Below are 24,800 nucleotides of genomic sequence, written 5' to 3'. Positions count from 1 at the left end.
ACCAACCACATGAGGTAGGGAGTGTTGTCAGGAGCACCTTTTAGTGGTCAGCTCTTGTCCCCGGGCCTGTCATAGGACACATTGTTGTTTCATCTGGTTCTCGCCACGATCCTGGGGACAAAATGGTGTGGCCATTCCTATTACTGAGCTAACAGACGAGGAAACCAAGGTTCAGGGAGGCACTTACAGCCCAAGTCACACAGTCAGGGACTGCCAGAGCTGTTCGTGAGCCCAGGCCACCTGTCTCCACTCCGTACTGGAGGTGCCCCCACCTGGAGGAGTGCCTAGGCGTGGCCCAGTGGCCTAGTGTCAGCAGGGCAGTTTTGCAAACCTCTTCGGGGCCCTACCTTCATTCTCTGTGAGGACTTTAAAGCTTAAGCTCTTGGGTTCTTTTTCAGATCATTCTGGAAAACTACTCATACCCTGGAGTTCTTCTGATTGGCACTGATTCCCACACCCCCAATGGCGGTGGCCTGGGGGGCATCTGCATTGGAGTCGGGGGTGCTGATGCAGTGGATGTCATGGCTGGGATCCCCTGGGAGCTGAAATGCCCCAAGGTGAGGGGTGGGGAACGGTGCCTTTCAGGTGGCAGCAGAGGGGCGGTTGGTGGGGTTGAATTGGGAGATGAGAGACCCAACAGGGCTGGGAAAACAGGTCAGGCTCAGACCTCTTTGGGAGGGAGGCAGGGATAAGTAAGCTGAAATGGGAACTCCAGCCAGTAGATTCCGGGTTGGAACATGACACACGGCACACAGGGCCAGTAACTGCTTTCTTGCCACATCTGTTCAGGTGATTGGTGTGAAGCTGACGGGCTCGCTCTCTGGCTGGACCTCACCAAAAGATGTGATCCTAAAGGTGGCGGGTATCCTCACAGTGAAAGGCGGCACAGGCGCTATTGTGGAGTACCACGGGCCTGGTGTAGACTCCATCTCCTGCACCGGTGAGGAAGGTGGCCACCTCACATGGCTCTCAGCCTGTACTGGGCCTGATGGAGCCTGTCGTTGAGCCATAGTGAATGGCTTTCCCCTGAGAATCTGTCCAGTCAATTTGGAGATTGGGGATGGATACTTAGAGGTTGAGGTTTGGTTGTCTGGTCCAGGTCCCTCGTTAAACAGGAGATCAAGGCCCCTCAAGGATGGCAGATAACGTCCCTGTGGCCACAGAGTTAGGGGCTGAGCCAGCTTGGCCGCAGCCTTGGGCTGCTGTGGGTGGTCCAGTAGAGGATCTCACAGAGTGCCGAGGTGGTGGTGGGAGTGGAACCAGCCAGGGCTTGAATCACAGAGCAGCCCCATCCTCACATCTTCCCTGGGCTGGACATGGGGCCTCCCTCTTCCTTTGGATTAGAGACCATCACCTGTTAGTCCCCAAGACCAGATAGGAACCAGGTAGGACTATGCATCACTCCTGGTGATCTGACCTCAATGCCTGGGCCCTCAGAAATCCAGGTAGACTTGGAACGAGCCTTAGAGTTGGTTCAGTCCAGACTTCCCCTGCCTCAGCTCCACAGCAGCCCCACAGAGCTGCTGGTCAGCCAGCCCTTGTCTCCCTCCAGTGATGTGGGGCTTGGCCTCATAGGTGGCCCTGCTGCCATTGCACAGCTCAGTAGGAATTTGGTAACACAAACCCAGACCCGTGTCCCACCAACCTCATGAGGCTGATCTCAGTCAGGACATCTGTAATCTCTCCAGTTCTTTGGGTGGCTCCATGGTCCAGGCAGTGGATGTCATTCCAGTCTTAGTGCTGGAAAACTCAGAAACATTTCCACATAGCACCGTGGTGTGGCTGACAGAGTGCACACCAGGCAGATGGGCCTAGACCCAAAGGCCTCGCCTGCGCTTGCTTTACGGCATGACCTTGGACCTCTCTGAACCAGTTCCCTCGCCTGCACAATGGACACAGTAACAGCCAGATAGTCAGTCTGGCCAGGTCAGCTGTCACTACATGGTGGCTGTCTAGTTGCCGAGCAGGACAGCCAGGCCCAGCACTGGAACCTGCTGGTAGGGGCTGACCCTTGAGTTCCCTTCATTCTATCCAAAGGCTACTCTTAAGAGCTCTGGCCCTGTGGCCTCTCTTCACTGGCCCTCATTTTAACCCTGGGCCACGAGGGCAGTGAGAGCAAGGGAAGAAGTGATGCCAGCTCCCTGGTGTGAAGACGTGTGCACGTCCAGCAGGTGTGTGGGACCCTCACCCAGCTGCTGTTCCTCCACAGGCATGGCGACAATCTGCAACATGGGCGCAGAAATTGGGGCCACCACATCAGTGTTCCCTTACAACCACCGGATGAAGAAATACCTGAACAAGACAGGCCGGGCAGGTAAGCTGGTGTCTAAGGACAGGCTTCAGAGGCCCTGAGAAGCCCCTAATGGTCTACGAGGAGTGATGTGTGTTACTGCTCCTGTGTAGGATGTCTGTAGCTCTCATCAGCTTCTTGAAGGGTCTGGCATCTAAGTGTGAGATATCTCTGCCTCAGGCTTGAAATTTAGTTTCACCTGAAAGGGTGTCTGAATACTGATTCTTGGCCTGGTCCCTGGTGCCCTCTGCGGGACACTCTGGAAATGACATGGATCTGCTTCTGTTTATAATTCCTGCCCTAGCAGTGGGAGGAGGAAGAATATTCAGAGCAAGAACCGCTTTCTTAGCCTCCCCCAGCTACTTCCCTGAGGTTCTAGCTTGGTTTCTTTGAAACCGAGACTTGGAGGGGAGGGGGACGCTCAGTGGTAGAGTGCCTGCCTAGCACGCACAGGGTCCTGGGTTCAATCCCCAGTCCCTCCACTTATTTAAGTACCTTACTTATTTTTTGTAAGTATTAAGTATTTAAGTACCTTACTTATTTTTTTAAGTAAGTAAACAAATACATCTAATTATCTCCTCCCTACCCCCTCAAAAAAAAGAAAAGAATGAAACCTAGAGTTGGAAATGGGGCCTGCAGGAGGGATCCTGGGAGCCTCTGAAGGGAGGTGAGCACGGGCGATTGGTGGAGCCAGAGGCCAGGGGACCCTGGGGAGAGCCTGTCAGTTTGTTTCCAAGGTCTGCACACATGGAGTCCTACCTGGAAGGCCCTCCACTTGCTTCTTATCAAGTAACTTCTCCTTTAAACCTCGGCACTTCTCATCTCCAGGAAGCCTTCCCTGACTCTGAACCTCAGTCAGTGCTTCTCCTGTGCTCCTGTGTTTTTCTGTGCCTTTGTTATATCATGTTGTAACTTCCAGCTTACTGATGGCTCTTCAAGGGCAGGGATGGTGGCTTGTGCTGTTTGTTTTGTTCCTCTGTTGGCCCAGCCAGTGCCCAGGGCCCAGTGTCTGGCAGGTGCCAGGTAACCGTGGCCCATGTGGGTGGATGAAGTCTCGTGACCAGTTTCCCTTTTACATGCTGGTCTCCCTCCCTTGTTGACTTCAGACATTGCCAACCTCGCTGATGAATTCAAGGATCACTTGGTGCCTGACCCTGGCTGCCATTATGACCAACTAATTGAAATTAACCTCAACGAGGTGAGTAAGGGAATTGAGTCCAGAAAGTTTCTGAGGGTCGGGGTTGGGGGAGGGGTTCAAGCCCCATCTGGGGACTTCCGGTGCGCCCTGGGGAGAGGCATGGCAGGTCCCTGCCTGCACACCCAGCGGGGCTCTTGGGCTTTTTGTTCCTGGGCATCCCTGTAAACTGCTGCCTGAATCAGGCCTCAGTGGGGTGGGCGGGGCAGCGGGAAGGATGTATGGCTGAGGGGAGAGTGGAGGTGGCTGTGGCTGGTGATTCAGGAACGTTCACTTTGTCCCTGCCTCAGCTTTAGCAAAAGCCAAGATTTCGCCCCGGAGTTTGCTTTGTTGTGAGAGTTTAGCCGGCAAGGCCCAAGATTCCCAGGCCTGAGCCTGGCACCCTGAGACCTGTAGACCAGGGCGGTGTTTGGAAGGCCAGAGGAAGGGCAGTCTGGAGGAGGCAGCATAGGGTGGCTGACGGTTTAGGCCCTGAAGCCAGTCTGCTTGAGTTCAAATCCTGACTCTGCCACTTAAGGCCTGTGACCTTGGGAAAGTGACCTAGCCTCTGTGGGCCTCACTTCATCGTGTGTAAAGCCCAAGGTGGTCCTGGGAATTGAATGAGCTAATTCATGTAATAGCAGTTGCTAACATTTATTGAGCACCTGCTGTGTGCCAGGCACTTCACTAAGTGCTTCACATTGATTGAAAAGTATTAGCACATGTAAAGCATCTGGCCTTAAGTCTGTTTTTTTGTAAGATTCCAAAAGCACCATGGTATGGGAGATAATGGACTTAGGAAGCTGGCAACCTTGATTCATCCCATGCCTCTGGGTCTCTTAGCTGTGTGACCTTGAGCAAGGCACGGCAGCTCCGTCATCTGCAGGCTGGAGATAACGAGCTGTGGGTGTTGGGAGGGATCCCAGCAGCTGGTGCACGTACGGTGCCCATTGCTCCAGTCCCTGGCATGAGGTCTGAGCCATGAGAATAGTAATTGGTTGGCCTCCCAGGCCCCCCATGACTTGGTGAGCAGGAGCCAGGCAGCCTCTGAAGAAGAGAGGCTGTCCACATGCCAAGATGTGTTCTCTCCTCCTGCCTTTCTTCAGCTGAAGCCGCACATCAATGGGCCCTTCACCCCGGACCTGGCTCACCCGGTGGCAGAGGTGGGCAGCGTGGCAGAGAAGGAAGGGTGGCCCCTGGACATCCGAGTAGGTAAGCATCCTCCACCCACGCGGGGCCAGTGGTCTGCCCGGGGCAGTGGACGGTCGCCGTGCTTACCTGAGTGTACCAGGCACTTTCTGAAATAGTTGGGTTTTTCTTTATGGCTTTTTAGAGAAATTCCTTTTTCTTGGTATAAAAAATATCTATCAGCCTAGAGAATATTGACAAACAAGAAGTTTAAGACACCTCTGTTCCCAGCCTTCAGCCAGAATCAGCTCTAGGAGCCGACAGGTGTCCTTGGTTTCTGTGACATGCGCATACTGAGGTCTGTTTTTCTGTTTTACAAACACTTCCTCATACCAACCGTGATGCCTGATTTTACGTTACTTGATTTACATGTACGGACTCACTGGCATGTTGGTATCACTGGCACCGACCACTGTCACAGTACAGTGTGGCTGTGAAGCACGTGAACCGGGTGGCCTGCGTTTGAGTCTGACTCTGCCACTTCACAGCTGGGTGACCATGAGCAGGTTACTTGCCTTCCTGTGCCTCGGTTCCCCATCTGTAGAACAGGGGTGATACCATACTCTCCCATTAAAATTGCTGGGAGGAGGGACGAGTCAAGACATGGAGAGCTTGTACAGTGCCTGGTATGAAATGCTGTATGATGTATTCGCCCTCAGTAGTTGAAGTAAATAAAAAGAAATCTTCGGTAGTTTAATAAGTAGAAAATAAATCACTGAATTGATGGACTGTGTGATGTCACCCAGTCTTCATTGATTCTTTGAGTAACTATGATAGACTTTTTAAAAAGAACTCCAGTTAAAAAGCCAGGGAATACTACAAAGTATAAAAGAAGAACATTGGCATCTCCTGTAGGCCCTCCGCCAGCCATGGTTGTGTTTAAATATTTCAGTGCGGGCCCTCTGAGGTGTGCACATGCAGATTGTGTCAGTGTAAGAGTGGCTTATTCCACTACCACATGTGTTCAGTGTCATGGTCAGTGGCTGCATCGTCTTCCCTTAAATAGCTGGGTCAAGAGCAGCCTCTTCTTTACTCTTAGACAGTTAGGTTGCTTTCAGCTTATCTCTTAAGAACAGCCCCTGGCCCAGCACAGTTGGTGAACTCTTGACCAGATCTGGATAGTTTGAGGTCAGGCGGGGAGCTCTGGTCACTCTCCTCCTGACCCCTGGCCCCACCACCCACCCACAATCACCAGGGCTGATCGGCAGCTGTACCAACTCCAGCTATGAGGACATGGGGCGCTCAGCCGCTGTGGCCAAGCAGGCGCTGGCTCATGGACTCAAGTGCAAGTCCCAGTTCACCATCACACCGGGCTCTGAGCAGATCCGAGCCACCATAGAGCGGGACGGCTACGTGAGTGCCCACACACCCCACCCCTGGCTCTCCCACCCCACTGCTGAGTAATGTGGCTTCAGGGTGGGACAGGCCACAGCCTGGTAGGCAAGTGCTGGTTCAGTTCCCAGGAGCCGCCCCAGGGTTCTGATACAGCTCTTCCTCCTTCAGGCTGAACCACCCTTTTTCATCAGCCACCTGCCCACCCTGACAGTTCCCTGTCCTCTCCCCACTGCAGGCACAGATCCTCAGGGATGTGGGCGGCATCGTCCTGGCCAATGCCTGTGGCCCCTGCATTGGGCAGTGGGACAGGTGAGAAGTGCACATTCGATAGGACAACCCCATCTTTGATAAGAGGGCCCCGATGTCCTGGGGTACAGAGCCCCACATTGTTGAGGGGAGATGTTGTTGGTGGGAGGAGAAGACTCAGCCCAAGGCCTCTAGCTTCAGAGGCTGTTGCACTAGAAGACTTCTCCAGGCAGGACTGAAAGTTGGGCAGGAAGGAAAGAGCAGCAGCACTGAAGGCCACCGGGCTGCAGCTGGGGGTGCAGGAAGAAGCCAGGGACCCTCACCCTCATGGCACCGTGGAGGGCTCTGATGGAGTCTTGGAAGGAGGCAGTGGCCCCGGATCAAGAAACTCTGGCCTCGGTCTGTTTCTGTCTTCTGTGTGGTGTCAAGCAGACCTCGGTGATGCCTCAGCTCCCCTCCTGCTCTGTACGTGTGCGCCCTGGGAGGTGGTGACTATTTCAGGGCCTCTGTATTCTCCCCTCTTCTGCCGTGAGCTAGGCAGGGCAGGCCAGGTGACAAGGCCAGACATCCCTAACTCTGTCCCCTCTGACCTGGCAGAAAGGACATCAAGAAGGGGGAGAAGAACACAATCGTCACCTCCTACAATAGGAACTTCACGGGCCGCAACGATGCTAACCCCGAGACCCACGCCTTCGTCACATCCCCGGAGGTGAGACTGCCAGGCCTGGTCCTAGCCTGGGGGGGCTCTGGGCGCCCTGCCCTGGCTGGTCGAGGGAGTTGGGGGCTTGGGGCCAGGGCATCTGACCTCAAAGGGCTGCTGAGGGAGGGTTGGCATCACAGGGCAAGGGGTTGTCGGAGCAGAAACCAAAAGCCACAGGCCTTGCCAGCCCCAAGCATCGTGCTCCCTTGGTGCCCCCTGTCTGGCTCCCCTCGGTCCCAGGAGTCTGAGGTGCTTGTTTAAACAGCTGTGGTCACTAACGGGAGCTTCAGAATCACCCCCCTGCACAGACGGCAGCCCTGCCTCTACCCCACCATACCGGGCGGGCGCAGTCACTCCCTTCCTCTGTGCCAGGTCCTGTCAGGGCTCCGAGAGCAAGTCCAGGAAGCGCTCGCACCGTCCCTGAGCAGGAGGGAGCCCCGTGCTCTGGGCATTTATTGGTTGTCAGCACATGGCCAGTCTTTTTTGATTTGGTTTTGGGTTTTTTTTGTTTGTTTTGGGGGGGAGAATTAGGTTTATTTATTATTATTTTTAATGGAGGTACCAGGGATTGAACCCAGGACTTCGTGCATGCCAAGCACTGCACTCTTCCACTGGGCTATACCCTCCGCCTGACTTGGTTTTTTAAATGAGTGTTCCAGAATTACTCTTGTGGAAAACGGCCCCTTCCGTGTTTTCGGTGTGCTACCCGGTTAGGAACGTTCATCGCAGCAGCATTTCTGTGCCAAGGCCTCTCCGGGGCCAGGGTGCGCCTGTGATGGGGAGACGAGCACGCCGTGGGCCGTGCCGGTCCTGCCTCAGGGGGCTGAGGGCCAGGCCCAGCGCCGTGTGGTGGAGGCCAGACTGCCACATGGTCCTGGGCCCAGAGATTCCTGTGGCTCCCGCCTCTGAGAGGAAGACTGGTCTGTGGAGAATTTAGAAATTTCCTGGGCTCAATCTCAGTTTTGGCTTAGGCTTCTGCTGAGGTGGAGGGATGGGAGTAGTGTGTGGTGCTGACCAGCACACCGGCCACCTCCATTTCAGATCGTCACAGCCCTGGCCATTGCTGGCACCCTCAAGTTCAACCCAGAGACTGACTTCCTGACGGGCAAGGATGGCAAGAAGTTTAAGCTGGAAGCTCCAGATGCAGACGAGCTTCCCCACGCGGTGAGCAGGCACCGCCACCTCTGCCGTTAGCCACCTGGGGGCCTCAGGCAGCTCCCGCCACTGTGTGGCTGAGACCCTTCCCAGCATCTCAGCCAGGGGCGCTCTGGTAGTGAGAGTGAAGCAGCTGTATTCACTGGAGGGAGAGGCTTGGAGCACAGGGGAGCCTGCCTTCTGTGAGAGCCTGTCCATGTGGGGACTAAAGGCTTGGCATCCAATGTGTCCCCTGCTGCAGGAGTTCGACCCTGGACAGGACACCTACCAGCATCCGCCCAAGGACAGCAGTGGGCAGCGGGTGGACGTGAGTCCCACCAGCCAGCGCCTGCAGCTCCTGGAGCCCTTTGACAAGTGGGATGGCAAAGACCTGGAGGACCTGCAAATCCTCATCAAGGTCAGCGGCACAGGGGCGGGGAGCACAGCCCCAAGCGCCAGGGCACCCTCCCCTGACTAGCAGGAAGCATGTTCTCCCAAGCCCCGCTGCAGGAGAGGGTCAAGATTAGGGTAGGGGCAGGAAGGAAGGTGTGGCCGCAGAGGAACAAGGGCTTCTGTGGTCCAGTGTCCCCTCTTCCCCTGCCCCGGACAGAACTGGATCTGGCCGGCTGCTGTCTGGGGCTCCCAGCAGTCTGGCTGCAGCGGGGGAGGGCTACGTCCAGTGGGTGTGGGCGGTGAATGTGGGAGGTCTCCGGCCGTCTGGCCTGACCAGCTGTGTTCCCATGGTGGGGCATCAGTGGGTATGGCTTGTGTTTAGGAGCCAAGCAGATACAAGCCTTTGTGGTGTGGCCAGAGGCCTCAGACCCATGACAGACATGGATTTATGGTGTTTACCAAGGGGTTTCCAGGCAGTGACACCCAGTATTAAGCCCATGTGGTAGATGAAACTGGTAAGTCACCAGCCAGGACCCAGACAAACCCCTCATCTGGCGCGAGGGCTGTAGCTGATCTTCCAGCCTGCGCATCTCTAACCTGGGGGCCCAGCCATGCTCTGACCTCTGCTGTCTCTGGTCACCCACCCAAGGTCAAAGGAAAGTGTACCACTGACCACATCTCAGCTGCCGGCCCCTGGCTCAAGTTCCGTGGGCACCTGGACAACATCTCTAATAACCTGCTCATTGGTGCCATCAACGTTGAAAATGGAAAGGCCAACTCTGTACGCAATGCCGTCACCCAGGAGTTTGGTCCTGTCCCTGACACTGCCCGTTACTACAAGGTGGGTCAGAGATGATGGGGACAGGGATGGGGTCCTCTGGCACCTCCTGGTGGCGGGGTTGGACACAGTGGGTGGTCTCCACCCAGGAGCCCACACCAGTAATAGCGATGAAGTTGAAGATGTTGTCATGGTGGCAGTCCCGTGTCTGTCACCCCGACTGTGCCCTCCACCCACACCTGCCTCCAGGTTAAGCACTGACGGGCAGGTCACACCTGGGTCCCAGGACCACTGCAGATAGCCAGGGTCAGTGTCTGATCACCTTTCTTCCCAGGGGCTGGTTTGGGCCTGATTCACCTCTGAGTTCACCTGCCCTTGGGGAGGAGGTGAGGAGAGGACTCTCTACCCCCTTGTCCTGTGAGCCTTGGGAAGCCCAGAGGCTAATGAGCAGGGCCAGTGCCCTCCCCTCCCTCATAAAGTCCCTCCTTACTTGTGTGACAGGAACACGGCATACGGTGGGTGGTGATCGGAGATGAGAACTACGGCGAGGGCTCCAGCCGGGAGCACGCGGCACTGGAGCCTCGCCACCTCGGGGGCCGGGCCATCATCACCAAGAGCTTCGCCAGGATCCACGGTGAGCTGGAGCCCGGCCCCGGCCCCAGCCCCAGCCACCTCCCCTCACTGGCAGCCCAAGGCCACCCAACCTCAGCCAGTGGCTGACTTGGGCCTGGAGCCACGCGCCTGGTCTCTAGGCTGTGTCCACAACTCCTGTTTGCCACCACAGCCCACTAGCCTCCAGCCTCTGCCCCTTCTGATCTGTGTTGAGTCTGACACCCACAACTTCCCATCTCAGGCTTGTACTGGTCTTGCTTCCAAACTTGTAGACCTAAACAGTTGAAATCCAGGGCACGTGGTCAAAGGGTCTTCTCCGATTGTCAGAGTCTATCGGGAAGGCCTTAGAGAAACACAATCACCAGAGCACACGTGCACAGGACCTAGCAAAGGGTCCCCGGTCACTGGGAGCACAGCCAGTCTGGTCCTCGTAGTCACTGCCCCAGGTTTTTCCCCATGTGGCAGGTCTAGGGGTGTCTCTCCCAGAGCCCTGACTGGGCTTGGCTGGTGAGGTTCCACACAGAAGGGAGGGACGGGACCTGCCCCCAAGGACTCCATGTGCCCTCTGCCTTCCAGAAACCAACCTGAAGAAGCAGGGCCTGCTGCCCCTCACCTTCACTGACCCAGCCGACTACAACAAGATTCACCCTGTGGACAAGCTGACCATCCAGGGCCTGAAGGACTTTGCTCCTGGCAAGGTCAGGGGGCCAGGGAAGGAGGGTGGACTAGCCAGCCCATTTCCCCCAGGGCCCTCCTAAGGGGTTGGGGGCAGCCACCTTGGTCCTCTACTTTCTATACCTGGCCCACCTGCACCTCCTCCCATGAACCTTTGTTCCAGCCAGAAGGGCCCTTAAGTTCTCCAGGCAGCCCCCCAGAGAGGGCAGGAAGTGCCTTCCCAGAGACGAGGGTGGCATGGGCTTAGGCCCTCATGCCCTCCATTAGCCCAGGTGTGGCACTCAGAGGCCAACAGCCCAGGCCCAGCAGGACCCTTTTGACCCCAGGAGTTAAACCATCCAGGTGGCCACCCAGGCCCAGACCTGGCCCAGGACTTGGTTCGCCTCACTGGCCTGAAGGCCCCAGGGCAGTGTCCTGCCTTCCTGACCCTCTGGAAGAACCGAGGGCCGTGTTCCTGAAACCCCGTCCACCCACACTTGCCTCCCTCCTCACAGCCGCTGAAATGCATCATCAAGCACCCCAATGGGACCCAGGAGACCATCCTCCTAAACCACACCTTCAACGAGACCCAGATCGAGTGGTTCCGTGCCGGCAGTGCCCTGAACAGAATGAAGGAGCTGCAGCAGAAGTAAGGTTGTGCTCTGCCACCACCGTCCTCCCGCCCTGCTCCTCAGACCCAGCTCTGGTGTCACAAGTGCAGTTCTGCGTCATCAGAACCAGATCTGATCCTATCCAGCCACGACTTCCCGCTCCAAGATGGTGTGGCCAAGGCCTCCTGCCCTCCCTCCCTCGGCCCACGGAGCGACCCAGAGTTGGGGGCAGGGGGTTCTTCATATGTTTCAGACCCCCCCACTTCTTGTTTTTAGTTTGGTTCAGATCTCAAGCAGCTTCATGCAACTATTTATTTTTGATGACAAGACTCCCATCCAGTTTTCCTCTTGTCTGATCATTTCACTTGTGGCTGAAGGATTTTAAAGAAACTTTTGCTCTTGTAAGGAAATAAGAATCCAGATTCAGTGACTGTTTCCTGTGTGAGTGGTGGTGTCTGTTATGAACTCCAGGGTTGGGGGGGGGTGGTCCTTACAGCCAGTCAGGGGAGGCCCCCAGTAGCCATGCTGCATCTGGGCCCATCACTGCATTGTTCCACTTTTCAGCCCCACTTCCCTGCCCTAATTCACCTCTGCCTGTGAGGCAGCCTCCCTCTTTCCCTGGGCGCTGAGCTGCCCTCCAAACACCCTGCAAAGGTCTGTTTTACAGATAGGCCACCACGTCCAAGGCCACAGCTGGTCCCTGTGTGCACTGTCCCTTGCCCCTCACCCCCTGCTCCGCAGCTGCTCCTCTCCCTGGAGCAGTGTCCAGTAGCCCTGCCCACACCTCCATGCTCCTGTGTCTGCCTGAGCCTAAAGACCAGAGTGGGAGGCAGGCTCCAGAGACCCCTTCAGCACCTGACAGAGACATGGCATCCAGTAGGTGCTACAAAACAAGTGTCCTGGTCCCAGCAGAAGAGAATGAACAGGCAGGAGTCCGGCAAAGCCATTCTTCTTGCCCTTGGGCCAGGATCTCACATCACCAGCAGGCAGACCCACAGGGTGCTGCCAGCGTGGCCGAGGTTGGAAGTGACAGCTGGCCCAAGATTTCCTGCAGTATTGCTGGCAGGAGAGTAACAGCAGGTCACTGCTCTCACCCCCTTCGGCCAGCAAAGCCCACAGCCTCCACTTTCCTGACGGAGCTGCTTGGCTGAGGCCAGGCCACCTCACTTTCCATATGCTGGTGGGAAGCAAGGTGGTTGTCCCTTAAAGGGCAGACTGTGATCAGCAATTGGCAGATGCCCCAGGCCAGCCTCTCGCTCACTCTGTTACTTTATGGAGCCGCCAAGCTCAGCCTGGATCTCTCAACCCCCAAGTTCTGCCATCGGGGGTTGTGGGGAAGTCATCTCCAGAAGTGATCTGGGGTGAGGAACATGCCATCCCAGCTGTGGGAACTCAGTGACCTTAGATCATTGAAACAGGGTGGCTCTCCCCAACTGAGGCTACCATTGTTTATTAACTGTCTTTGCTGTCACTGAGAGAAGGCCATGAGGACCTCTGGACTTCGGGGGTGGCTCCGGGAGGAGCAGGGAAGGGGACAACCTGGTGGGGCAGAGACTCAGCTCCTCGGTATCTGCAGAAGCTGCTGCTGTCTTCAGGGCCAGCGGCACCACACAGCCTTCCCAAGGTGGGACGGGGTCTGCAGGACTGGGCGGGGTCCATGGTCAAGTCCCAGGGTTAGCTGCTCGTCCACCAGGAGAGAAGACCCAGGCCGGGCTCACTAATGGATCCCTGCCAGGGGTAGAGAGAGCAGGCACATTTCATCAACTGCTAGGGCTGAGCCAACTCGGACAGGAGGCAAAGGGGGCCCTTCCATCTAGGCACCAGCAAACCCAGCATAGGCGGAAAGGAGGCACACAGCACTCCCAGCAGGTCCAGACTCCCCTCTCCCGAGGCCCCCTGAGAAAAGCACTGGTTCCCTGAGGGCACGGCACCTGGCCCCAGAGCCTCAGGGAGGTCAGGTACCTTCCTCGCCCCAGGCCTGCCCACACAGGCACCAGCAGGCCACTCCTGGGCCTGCCCTCCAGAGCCCCCTATGGTCCAGTCCTGCCAGAAAGGCCTAGTGACCCGGAGCACCAGCCTTCAAGTCCATGCAGAGGGGATGCCCTGGGCGACCTGCGTTCCTGACCAGGACACAGCTGCCCTAAAAGCAAACAACCCGGGGCCCGTGTTACACCAGAAAAGCCTACTAGCAGTCCCTGGAATTCTCTTCCATTGTGCCACTGGTTGAGCTTCATAAAGGTAAAAGACAAAAGGGACCCAAGTCAGATCTGGCTGGTTGCAGCTTCCCTGTCATCTCAGGCCACACAGGTCTGTAGTGGGAGCAGCCCCAAGGCTCACCCTTCCCAGAAGCCCCTTGTGGTTTCTCCCTCCCTCAGCCCGTTGATCAGCAGCCTGCGTTGTCCCTCTCTTGTGGGCACGGGCCTGACCCACCCACCCTCCCCTATAGCCATGGCAGCTCAATGATCTCGCTGCGCTGGCCTGGCCTGAAAAAACAAGGCTCCCCAGGCAGAGGTGACCCCAGGACCACATGACAGGGACCTGCAGCCTGACCTGCTGGGACAGGGGGTTCTAGGAGTGGTTCCCCGCGGTTTCGGCAGCGGCAGCAAGGCAGCTCACCACAAGTATGTACGGAGCCTCCTTCTTGGGCAGCTCCTCACTGGAAGAGGCGGTCTCGGCCGAGCTGGGTCCGGTGGGGGATGTGTCCACGAAGCTCTCGTCCACCACCCGGAAGCGGATCTCCTCGCCGGTGTCCATGTACAGGTCGTGCGCCCCTTCCTCCGTCTCATACTCCCACACCCACACTTGCTCCGCCTCATCGCTGGATGGGCCCAGGGTCAAGGCAACAACCTGGCCGTGGGAGAGCCCTGAAGGTCGGGAGTTCCTCCACCGGAATCCGACCCCAGGAAAACCCAACCCCGGGTTGAGATTACTTTCTCTGGGAAGTCACAGGAAAAGCAGGCCCAGTCCCAGGTGCAAGAGACGAGGTCAGGCCCAGCCCACAGGGAGCGGCGGGAGCTCCCAGGTACCAGGACCCAGGCTGGGAACATAGGCCCCCGCCAGGCACCAGGGACATCAGAGCAGGAAGGTGACTCCACAGCAGAACGCAACTTCTACCTCTCAACACGGGAATGACCACAGCCCCTTGGCACCCGGGGTCAGGCTCAGCTGGTGTGTCCTCTCAGAGGCTGGCTGCCAAGTTCAGACGCACCAGGAACCAGGCCCAACCTCTCAGTGCCTTGGGGTCCCCATCTGTAAAGCAGCGATTACAGCAAGGCCTAGCCTCCAGGGCGGCGGTGGGGAGGTAATAAAACAGCACACATGGGAAGTACTTTCCACAAAACCCTCAGTCGACCGGCATGCTAGTTGAAGCTGGCCTGCTTTCTCGGTGCAATCCCACATCCCTCTCCGCGCCTCCGGACACTCCGACCAGCAGGCAGCACAAGGACTTCCCCAGTTTTCAAGAGGACATGGCTGGATGGGAGGTCACCAACCAGAGGGACCAGCCAGGCTAGGCAAGTTTTTCTGATAATATCCAGAGTCACACACAGACCCTGCCCAGGCCCAGCCAGAACTGTCTGCCTAAACAATGAGACACATACACATACATTCAGCTCCCTACAGGGCCTGGGGCCCCTCCACCAGCACAGCCCACACTGAGGAGCATACTGCCAGCTGGGACAAGATGGGGTCCCTCCCAGTAAGCACTTTCGGTGAGGACCCACAGAGCCAAGCCCTCAAATGTCAGCTGAGGAGGGGAGGTGGCCAATCAGGCAGGCCTCTCGAGGGAGGTGAACTTCTAGATGATTCCCACGGCGACAACCGGAAAGTGAGCTGGAACCAGGCCTGACAGCCCAGATGGAGGCACAGGCGTGGAGACATCATGGTCAGAGCTTCTAGAGCAAAATGCAGGCTGGAGGAGCCGGGCAGAGGCCAGCAGCACCAGGTCACAGAACCCAGCACCACTCCAAGGAGTGGGGAGCTTCCTTTGAGAGGCTCGAGCTCCTCTGTGACCCACTCTAGGCTTGGAAGGATACAACTTGGCTGGCTGCTGCAGTGACTCTGGAGGGATGAGAATGTCATCGAAGAACCCTAGAGAGACTGGACGACAGGCAAGTGACAGCATGGGACAGGGCTCAGTGGACAGGCAGGCCCCTCCCTAGGGGCAGGTGCCACCATGGAAACCCGGGCCCCTCCCCCAGCCACTCACATAACCTGAGCGGCCACCAAAACCTGAGATGGACCCGGCACACGGCAGGCTCCAGTGGGTGCCATGGGCTCCGAGTCACCACTGACCGCTCAGTGCCCGCCCTGAGGTCCCGGCCTGTGGCATCCTGGTGGCCAAGGTCCTCACTGTTACATGAACTGGGGAGGGGGGCTGAGCATTCCCCTCACTCACAAGAGGACGGCCGGGAAGGTTCTGCTTCTCTATCTGACCCTCCCCTGACCACGTGGCCCCACACACATGCTGATGGAGGGGGGCTGGCCCGGCCAGCTGCCCGCAATGTGCTCCCAGGTCTTGTCTGAGAACTCAGGGCCAGCATTACCGTGCACTCCCTCCGGGCTGCAGCCTTTGATCTTTCCAATCAGAATCTCATCCAGGAACGGATGGAACACCACGTAGCGGAAGTGAACTAGAAATGAAGAAAGCATGTCAGTGACGATCAGGCCCTGAGGAGCAGTCTGGGCTGTCCAGTGCCCGCTCTCGCTCACTGGCACACCAACCCCGGGGCGGCTCCAGTCCACCCAGCAGCCCATGCCAGGGGTCCCTGTGGGCCCAGACCGGTTAGCCGAGCCGGAGGGACCCTCACCCCATCCCCTGCAAGGCCACAGCTCAGCCCCCATAAGAAGCCAGCAGCACTGGCCCTGGAACTGAGGCCTGGCTCCCGAGTCCATCAGATAGGTCACAACTGAGCCCAGATTTTAGGCCATCAATGACTCCGAAGTCAATTCCAACCTTCCTCCAGGCTCTCTCCTTTAAACTCTAACAAGGGCAGAAGCAACTGGCAAAGAGAACCAGGTTTGGGAACAAGTTCCCTGTCTCCCGCTGATTGGCAGTTTGCCCCAGGCATAGCTCTGACCTGGAACAGGATGCTAAAAATGCCCTTAAATTTGGAGGTAGGGCCGGGCAGGGGGAGCAAAGCCAATAAATAACCAAAAATGCCTCTGTGGGTTCTCAGGCCCTGCCCCAGGTGGTCCCTAATCACCTGACCCCAAGGAAAATATCAGATAAGGTCTGTAGTCCACATCAGAATGACTCCACGGCCTGGCAGAAGCCATCACCTCATCACTCCCGCCACTTGCTGGGGTGTCTGCCACTGGCCTGAACACCGCCACGGCTAGAATATTACAGTGAGGATGCCCCCTGCCAGTCACCCAGTGCCCAACACAGTCCACCTGTGCCCAATGTCATGCTTCCCCACTGCGAGCCTGAGGTTGTGGCTCAGAGAGGCTGGGTCACCTGCTCACAGCCACACAACTGTTCTGCCAGGGGGAGACTCCAAGTCTTTTCTGGACCACCAGACAGGGCCACGGGGTTGAATATGCCTTCCTCAGGAGGTTTAACCCCCAAACACAGGCTTCTGCCACCAGCACCCTCGCTTCCTGGTGTGCCAACTTCACCCCAAGGACAGCAGGGCCCACCTGGCCCCCAGCTCCCCTGCCAGGCTGCTTCCCCATGGCTCCACTGGGCAGGAAAGCGTGTGGAAAGGAGAGGGGGCAGCTGGTGCCCCCCACTCCCTGTGAGGAGACAAACACAAGACACCTGAGCCATCATCAAGAGGGCCGGGCCTCACGCTGACCTCGGGAGAGCAGATGAGGGCTGACATCACTTACAGTTTGGAAAAACCCTGTCCCCCACGTGCTCCAGCAGCACTTCAGGTAAATGAGTCTCCACAGAGCTTGTACCAGGTGCGCCAGGCCCAGTTTGGGCACTGGGCTTATGGGGGCAGAACAACACATGGTCCTGTGCCCCGGGGGCTCCAGTCTGGAACAAGCACATCCAAAAGCAAATGGTGAGCAACCCACGTGTCCTTCAACAGACGAATGGACAAACCAAATGGGATGTATCCGCACAACGGAAGATTATTTGCCTCAAAAAGGAACAAAGTACCGATACAAGCAACAACATGGATGAACCTGGAGGACGCTGTGCTACACGAAATAAGTCAATCACAAGAGGCCACATGTGTGATTCAGCTCATATGAAATGTGCAAAATAGGCAAATCCGGAAGCAGAAAGCAGTGGTTGCCGGGGACTGGTGGAGGAAGGAGAGGGAAGTGACTGCTAATGGGCATGGGGTTTCTTTTTGGGATGATGAAGGAAGATGTTCTGGAATTAAGACAGTGGTGATTGTCACACAGCTCTGTGACTACACCAAAAGTCACTGAATTGCATGTTTTAAGAGGGTGAATTTCATATGTCAATTATATCTCAATTTTAAAAAAAGGTCTTGGGGAGGGTATAGTTCAAGTAGTAGAGCACATGCTTAGCATGCATGAGGTCATGGGTTCAATCCCCAGTACCTCGTCTAAGAATAAATAAATACTAAATAAACCTAATTACCTTCCCCCACCAAAATAAAAACAAACAAACAAAAAACAAAGAGGAGGCTGCAGACCAGATGGAGGGCCAGCTAGGATGGTGCTGTGTGGGCCACCTAGGGACGTCTGGCCTGCAGATGGGAAGGCTGGAAAGTCAAGAAGGAACTCTAAGTGAGAAGGGATAAGGCTGGACAATCAGGACCAATGTCACAAACCGCAAAGGCTGCCCTCTCCTGAGCACTAAGTGCCAGGCACCGACCAAGGCTTCCATGGTTTTCTCATCTACTCCCACAATCTCTGTGTGACAGAGGTACTACCGTTATACTGTTGTCCCAGATGTGACAGTCGTATGTGAAGTAATCTGGCCCGGGTAGAAGTAGAAAGAAGTCAAAGGCAAGGGGCAAATGAATAATCCTCTAAGCAAAAGCAGAGGCCTGGGCTGAGCCGCCTGGTACACTTTCAGCCACGGCCCCGGGGAGGCAGAGACAGGAAGGGGGCCTGGGCCCGGGATCAGCCTCCAAGCCTGGAGACTGATGCCCACCATAAACTAACAACTCACCCTGCTCATTGTTGAATGGGCTATGAGGAGCCTTATGAAGGAAACTTAGCATAAAAGCTGTGGATGTGCCTACACGCGGGACATTTCACAGAAGTGGTCAGACTTGTCTGCAAACAGAAATTCCTGCCAAGTGACTCTGCCCGTTCCCAGGGGAAACATTGCTTGCAAACAAGAATGTTTATTAGTTCCTCAAAAGGAACAGGCCTGGAAACAAAAGAGTCTGAGTGTAATTAAGATAAGGAGGCCTTAGATGTAGTGCGCATGCGTCAACCTAAAAAATGTTTACTCTCTGTGCTTGGCAAGAGTTACTCCTTTGTGTAAATGGTATAAAAAATAAAGGAACCCGAATCTCGAGAGACATTTTGCACCACAACAGCTCTGTGATTCATTTCATCGGCAACACCTTACAGCTGCAAGTGTTAACCCATTTTACAGATGAGGACACCAAGGCTGAGGAAGGTAGTTACCTGCCCAATGTGCTCATGCAGGGAGGCCAGAGCCAGAATTTAAATCTGGGTCCGTGTGATGGGCCCCTGCCAGGTGCCCTACTCCTGGCACCTTGTTCCCAAGAACACAGGTGACCCAGGGTGAATAGGGGTGGGAGACAAGAAAACCAGCAGTGAAGTCTTACGCCAAGTAGCAGAAACAGCCAAATGAATGGACAGAATTTCCTCAAATTTAACTTTTTTCTCCCAGTTTTTCTTGAAGTTCTGGGCTCCTTACCACTTGTCTCCGGGACAACAGCAGAGACGAGGCTCAGCTCCACGGCATCCTCTGGAAACAGAGGCCCTCGCCGTCTTGTTTCCACATCACTGTCTCATCTTTCTGCTAATGAAACGGTCCTACTCCACACACACAGCCTGTTCCTGAGGGCTCTGCGCAGAGCTCGCTGGCATCCATGTGCACTAATTAAGTCCCTGGATTCCTGGACACAAACCAGGCACCCTCATGGCATGTTCTGGAATGCCTGGGCATCACTGGGCTCTTCAAAAAGCCCTGTGTGAGAATCACCGAGCTTCTGGTTAGAACCGTCTGCGGGACCCAACCCAGAGAGTCTGACTCAGAGCCTGGGGCAGGTGAGTGAGTGCACAGCTGGCGCCGCCGCGCCTACACCCTGACCAGCTCCAAACCTCCAATGGCCCCCTTGCCCTCTGCTCCTCATGTGGTTTGGTCCAAGCAGGAGGGAGAATAATGCCCCACTTTCTCCCTGAGAGCCCTTCTCAAGGTGATCCCCCCTCCACTCCCCGCTCCTTCCAGGTGTAGTAACCACCCTCCCATCCGGGGTGCATGCCCCCTTGCAATGTGATCGCATCTCCTCTCATCAGGAGCGAGTCTATTTCCCCATCCTTTGACTCTGACCTCAGCCACGTGGCCTGCTTTGACTGACGGGACATGAGCAGAGGCTTGAATGGTGCTGTGCACTGGGGCTCCAGTTGTGCTCTGGTGCCCAGTCTGCCTAGTGAAAGATGAGGCCACCCGGAGCAGAGATGAGCATCCCAGCTGAGGCCCCCACCCAACCAGTCTGCCAACCCCGGACACATGAGGCCACCCTACACCATCCAACCCTGCCAAGCCAGCCCAGACGACCACCCAAGCTGACCCTCAGAATCAGGAGAAACAATTCAAATCGATGAGCAATCAAGCAAGCACTCACTATGGGCCAAGGTCCTATCCTAAAAGCTTTGTGCGTATTAACTTAGTGATCCTCACAACAGTCCCGTAACATAAAGTCTACTGTTGACTGCATTTTACTGATGAGGAAAGAGAGGCACAGAGAGGTTACATATTCTGCTCAGGACACACAGCGAACAGGTAGCAGAACTGGGATTTAAACCCAGAGGCCACACTTTTAACCGTATGTCCTGGTGTCCTTCAAAGTCTCCTACCCTCAACCCGCCCCCTCCACAGGAGGGGCAGCTGTGCTCCCCTCTGCTCTCCCCACTTTTAACCCAGCGATGATTACTCCAAGCATCTTTCACTATCTAGCCATCCGCCTTTCTGAGCAGCCTGAGAGCCAGGCAGAGCAGGGCTCCCTAACACATAAGACCAACAAGGACAGAGCCACAGAGCCATAATCTCAGAGCTGGAGAGGCCTTGAAAATCACCTTGTCTGCCTCCCCTTTTTTACACATAGGAAACCAAGGTCCAGAGAGGGGAAGAATCTGCCCAAGATCACCCAGTAAATTCCTGGCAGTCAGACTAGGCCCCAGGTCTCCCAACACCCAGACTAGGACTCCCCCCACCAAAAACTGAGCCCCAAGAAACCCAAATGCCCAGAAGGAGAAGGCACCCACCTTTGGTGTGTGATGCACCGTCCCCGGGGAACACGTAGGCATCCTCCAGCTTGGTGATGTCAAACAGACAGATGCAGAGTCCCACGTTGTACACGACCTGTGTGCACCCGTGTACACACCCAGTGACCCCGAGGCCCAGCTCCCTGGTCAGTCCCTCTTGAGATCCGCACACACCCCTGGGCATGATCACCCCCATTTTACAGCTAGAAATGAGTTTGGGCACTGCCTGAGGTGAGCAACCCTGGTGGGAAGCTGAGCTCTGGAAAGAACAGGGCCTTTGGTGACAAGGCAGATGCAGGTTACAATGTCAACTTCACCACTCCCTATGTGACCTCCGAGGTCACTTCTCTGAGCCTCAGTTCCCCCATCTGCAAAAGTGGACACACCAGGCTGTGGGGCTGTCAAATCACGAGAGGGAACAGATGTTGATGCCCCTATCCCAGTACCCTGCTCACCTGCTAGAAGTAACAGTCATCAATCAAGGATCATTATTACTTCCAGTAAGGATCAGTGGGTAGGGAACCCCTGGTTAAACCTACACTTTCTGAGGTGGGCTGGATATAGCTCAGTGGTAGAGCACATGCTTAGCATGCACGAGGTCCTGGGTTTAATCTCCAGTACCTCCATTAAAAAAACAAACAAACAAAAAAAACCCACCAACTTACACTTTCAGAGGTCCCAAGTCCATGCTAGAGCTCACAGATCAGAGTGTCAGAAACATAGCTAATCACTGTTCTGCTCACAAAGTCTCAGACACACAGATGTGGCCACAGGGATTGAGGCTGGCAGAGTGACACACAGGAGGCCCTGAGACTGGGTTGAGAACAGGCAGAGGACATTCCTACCCCATGATGCTCCAAAGGACTGGCCACTTGCTGTCTGCTTATCTGACACCAGCGTCATCACCTTCCAATTAGAGACCTTGCAGAACTGTTCAAGGATTAGCAAGAAGTTCAGAGAACTCAGAGTATCGGCCATATCTCACCACAATGAGGCATTGTCCGGCTGGTTTGGAAGCACAGGGAGTCGTGTGCCCTTGGCCAGACCTTGGACCTCTTCTGCACGGCCTCCTCTCAAATTGCTCAATGATTCAAACACAGAAATATTCATCTGAACAGGTCACTGAAGGACCTGTGCTACAAAGGGACTACATTCCCCTCTTGGACTTTTCACACCTTTTCTCTTTGTCCTCTTATGGGACCCCCCCCCCCTTCTAATTCACAATGTAACAAGAAGGCATCCACTAAGGATTCCAAGAGTTCTCTCCACCAATTCCCCAGATCTATACACCCCACATTCTGTGACTTCAGCCTCTACGGAAGGGACTTGCCTCCTGTCTGATGCCAGCCAATCTTCCTCCTGCTGGCTCCTCCTCAGCCTGTCACTTCCAGCTGTTCTACAAGTGAAGACCATTTCCCTGAGTAAGTCCTGCAGGCCCTGGATAGCTTGGCTCCCATCACTTTCCAGACTGCCCTTCCCTCTCTCCCTCTGCCCAGGCCACACCAGCCTCCTCCATGCCATGATAGGTGTGATATTCCCTCCTGATATTCCCTGCCACAGGGCCTTTGCACATGCTATTTCCGCTGCCCACACAGCTCTTCTCTCTGCCCAGATCCCTCCCGTCAAAAAGGAATCCCCTAATTAGTTCTTCCTCATCATTAGATCACAGTTCCAGTGCCACCTCCCTAACAAAGCCTCTTGCCTCCCTTACTGCAGGTGAAGTTCCTTCGTTCCACAGGCTTTGTAAACACCTGTTCTCAGAGCATTTACCTCAGCTTGTCATCACACAATCAACTGTGGGAGTTTCTTGTTCATATCTGCCTTTCCCACCACACTACGGAGCAGAAGCTTATCTGCTTTATTCATTCAATGAACAATTGTGAAATATCTATTCTGTGCCAGGCCCTGGCTAAATATGGGGGATACTGCAGGGATGAAAGGTCCCTGCCCTCATGGAGAGGGAAAGAGGAAAACAGTAACCCAGTAAACAAAAGAGTGTGGGTAAGTCCTAAGACCCAATAACTGAGGAGGGACACGGGGAGCCCAAGGACAAGCTGGCACTAAGGCATGCAGGCTTCGTGCATAAAAGGTGCACTTTTTTTTTTTTTCTGCAGGAATGAACGGATAAACCTCCTGACAGCCAACTCTAAACTATTATCTATCTTCACAGAAACAATGCATGGTTGGACAGCAATTATTATTTCTAGTTTACAAATAGAAATTGAGGCCCAGAGGAGTTAAATGACTTGCTCAAGATTGCAAAGTAATTTGGAAGTAAAGAATCTAGCGTTTCCCAGTTACAATGGCCTTTTTCAAACTCAATTTTTCTTTTGAGTCCCTCCGACATCCTTGTGGAGTAAGGATTACCCCCATCCCATGCACAGGTGAAGAAACCGAGTTCTGTCGTTAGGCTGCTTGCCCAGGACAAGGCTTGGTATGGCCAGGCCGGAGAGGGGTGGGCAGTGCTGAGGCCCTCCCGTGCCAAGACCTGCCCGGCGACCCCGTGGACCCAATACCTTGTTGGCCAACTTCTTATTCAACTCCTCGGCAATGGAGTCGTTGAGCTTCCTCTCAAACTGCCAGGGGGGAATCCGCACGGTGTCCACCATTTCCACCAGGACGAACATCCTGGCCTGTGCTGGGGGGCTCTGGCACCGGGAGGGTCAGTCACGCACCCAGACCCGGGGCAGTGGGGATCCCCGAGCCGCCTCCGTCCAGTCCCAGTTGCTGAGATACACGCTCCGGGCCGGCAATGGGGCTGCACGGTAGGGTCTGGGGTGCCCCGTGCGGGGCATGCTCCGCTACTGCAAAGAGAGGAAACAGGCTCAGCGGGAAGGTCTCCCAGTCCAGCGGGAAAGGTGCGCGGCCTTGCCGCGCGGGCGCCCGCCCCGCCCAGCCAAGCCAAACGCCTCGCGCCACCACCATGCACCGCGCGCCACCACCATGCACCGCGCGCCAACAAGCAGCCAGCGGCCGCACGACTTTGGGCGAGACTCCGAATCCGGTAGCTTCCGGAGGACCGGCCAATAAAAAGCTTTGGTCCGCCCCTCGACGAGGAGCGAGGCTGCCTACTGGCTCGTGAGAGGAGCGGGGCGGGACGGGGAGGGGGCGGGGCCTGGATGGGGTGGGACAGGGCCTCTCCCTCCGCTTTCGCCCAGACGTCCACGCTCCGCGTCGAAGCTTTCAGGTTGCTAGGCGACCTCGCTATCTAGACATCTCTTGCCTGGCCTGTGTTGTACTCTCCTTGCTGGCCTCAGGCTGTCCTCTGTGCTGCAGCCAGAGAGATCCTTTCAAAACACAAACACAATATGCTTAGACCCTACAATAACGCTGGAAAAGGGGAGAACTGACTGGAACAGGGCAGGTGGGAGCTTTCTGGGATGATAGTAATCTTCTTTTGGTGGGTGGTTACACAGATGTATACAATTGTCAGAACTCATCCAGCTCAACATTTAAGATTTTTGCATTTAATTGTAGGCAGATTACATCTCACCTGAAAAGTGGTAATAAATTGGGACGAAAAAAAAAATTCCAGTGGCTTCTCATTGCACTAATAATAAAGTCTAAAACCTTTATGGTAGCTCACAAGTCCCTGCAGGGTCTTGCCTCCACCCATACCTCCAGCCCTATTTTGTTCTCTCTCCCGACATTCCAGCTCATTCATCTTCCTTTAATTGCTAACAGAGTCTTGGGCTAAGAGAATTTAGTAACTTGTCTAAGATCACGGGGCTGCTAAGTGGTAAAAGTGGGCCCCATCTAAATCTCTACACTACACAGCCTTTAAAAGTTGGTGGGTCATGGAAATACACTGCAGTGTGTTTTAACCAAATAAAATTTTAAACAAATAAAAAGAGCCTTGGGATACATGACAGAGGCACTCAGAAATGCATGGTGCTTCAATTTGCTGATTTTACACATATAGAGATCTCCCTCTGAGACTGGCTGCAGTGATACCGAATTTGGCCTTCCCTGCATCTATATTTTTATTTATAGATCTGTCTGCCTCTCCTAGGATTTGAGCTACTTGAAGACAGGGGAAAATGCTACTTCTGCTCCTTATTCCCACAGTCCCCTAACATCATTCCTAGGACACATTCAGTAAATGTATTTAGGAGATCGTATTAATTCCTGCTCTCAAATCTCTCTCAAATTCTTCTTCATTCCATTCCCACTGCTACTGCCCTGAAGGCCTTTTCAATGCTACACTGAGCAGGAAGGTATAGCTAAGTGGTAGAGCACTTGCTTAGTGTTCACAAGGTCCTGGGTTCAATCCCCAATACCTCCACTGAAAT

General features: G+C 55.2%; 2 protein-coding genes across 4 annotated transcripts in view; one reads left to right on the top strand and one right to left on the bottom strand.

The window, feature by feature from the left end:
* Nucleotides 1–11,550, top strand: part of ACO2 (aconitase 2) — a 47,712-nt gene extending 36,162 nt beyond the window's left edge. For all 3 annotated transcript variants that reach the window (XM_010983511.2, XM_010983510.2, XM_064491405.1), the window contains 14 exons: nucleotides 399–557; nucleotides 790–940; nucleotides 2,210–2,314; nucleotides 3,397–3,488; nucleotides 4,571–4,676; nucleotides 5,848–6,005; nucleotides 6,223–6,296; nucleotides 6,831–6,942; nucleotides 7,975–8,097; nucleotides 8,330–8,485; nucleotides 9,110–9,301; nucleotides 9,740–9,872; nucleotides 10,427–10,548; nucleotides 11,020–11,550. In XM_010983511.2, the coding sequence (XP_010981813.2) occupies nucleotides 399–557; nucleotides 790–940; nucleotides 2,210–2,314; nucleotides 3,397–3,488; nucleotides 4,571–4,676; nucleotides 5,848–6,005; nucleotides 6,223–6,296; nucleotides 6,831–6,942; nucleotides 7,975–8,097; nucleotides 8,330–8,485; nucleotides 9,110–9,301; nucleotides 9,740–9,872; nucleotides 10,427–10,548; nucleotides 11,020–11,157 (1,821 nt within the window). In that variant the 3' untranslated portion in view covers nucleotides 11,158–11,550. The remainder of the gene's footprint in view (nucleotides 1–398; nucleotides 558–789; nucleotides 941–2,209; nucleotides 2,315–3,396; nucleotides 3,489–4,570; nucleotides 4,677–5,847; nucleotides 6,006–6,222; nucleotides 6,297–6,830; nucleotides 6,943–7,974; nucleotides 8,098–8,329; nucleotides 8,486–9,109; nucleotides 9,302–9,739; nucleotides 9,873–10,426; nucleotides 10,549–11,019) is intronic.
* A 999-nt stretch (nucleotides 11,551–12,549) lies between these two features.
* Nucleotides 12,550–23,466, bottom strand: POLR3H (RNA polymerase III subunit H). The gene is made up of 6 exons (XM_010983509.3): nucleotides 23,025–23,466; nucleotides 20,509–20,605; nucleotides 15,660–15,746; nucleotides 15,150–15,213; nucleotides 13,732–13,933; nucleotides 12,550–12,843 (listed from the first exon to the last, which is right to left on the bottom strand). The coding sequence occupies exons 1-6, from the start codon at nucleotides 23,133–23,135 to the stop codon at nucleotides 12,790–12,792; spliced, it is 615 nt and encodes a 204-aa protein (XP_010981811.2). The 5' UTR covers nucleotides 23,136–23,466; the 3' UTR covers nucleotides 12,550–12,789.
* Nucleotides 23,467–24,800: the final 1,334 nt, after the last annotated feature.

The sequence above is a fragment of the Camelus dromedarius genome, chromosome 11 (assembly GCF_036321535.1).
Source record: "Camelus dromedarius isolate mCamDro1 chromosome 11, mCamDro1.pat, whole genome shotgun sequence".
Lineage (NCBI taxonomy): Eukaryota > Metazoa > Chordata > Mammalia > Artiodactyla > Camelidae > Camelus > Camelus dromedarius.
Note: the sequence above shows the minus strand (reverse complement) of the source record. Positions and strands in the feature narration are given on the sequence as shown.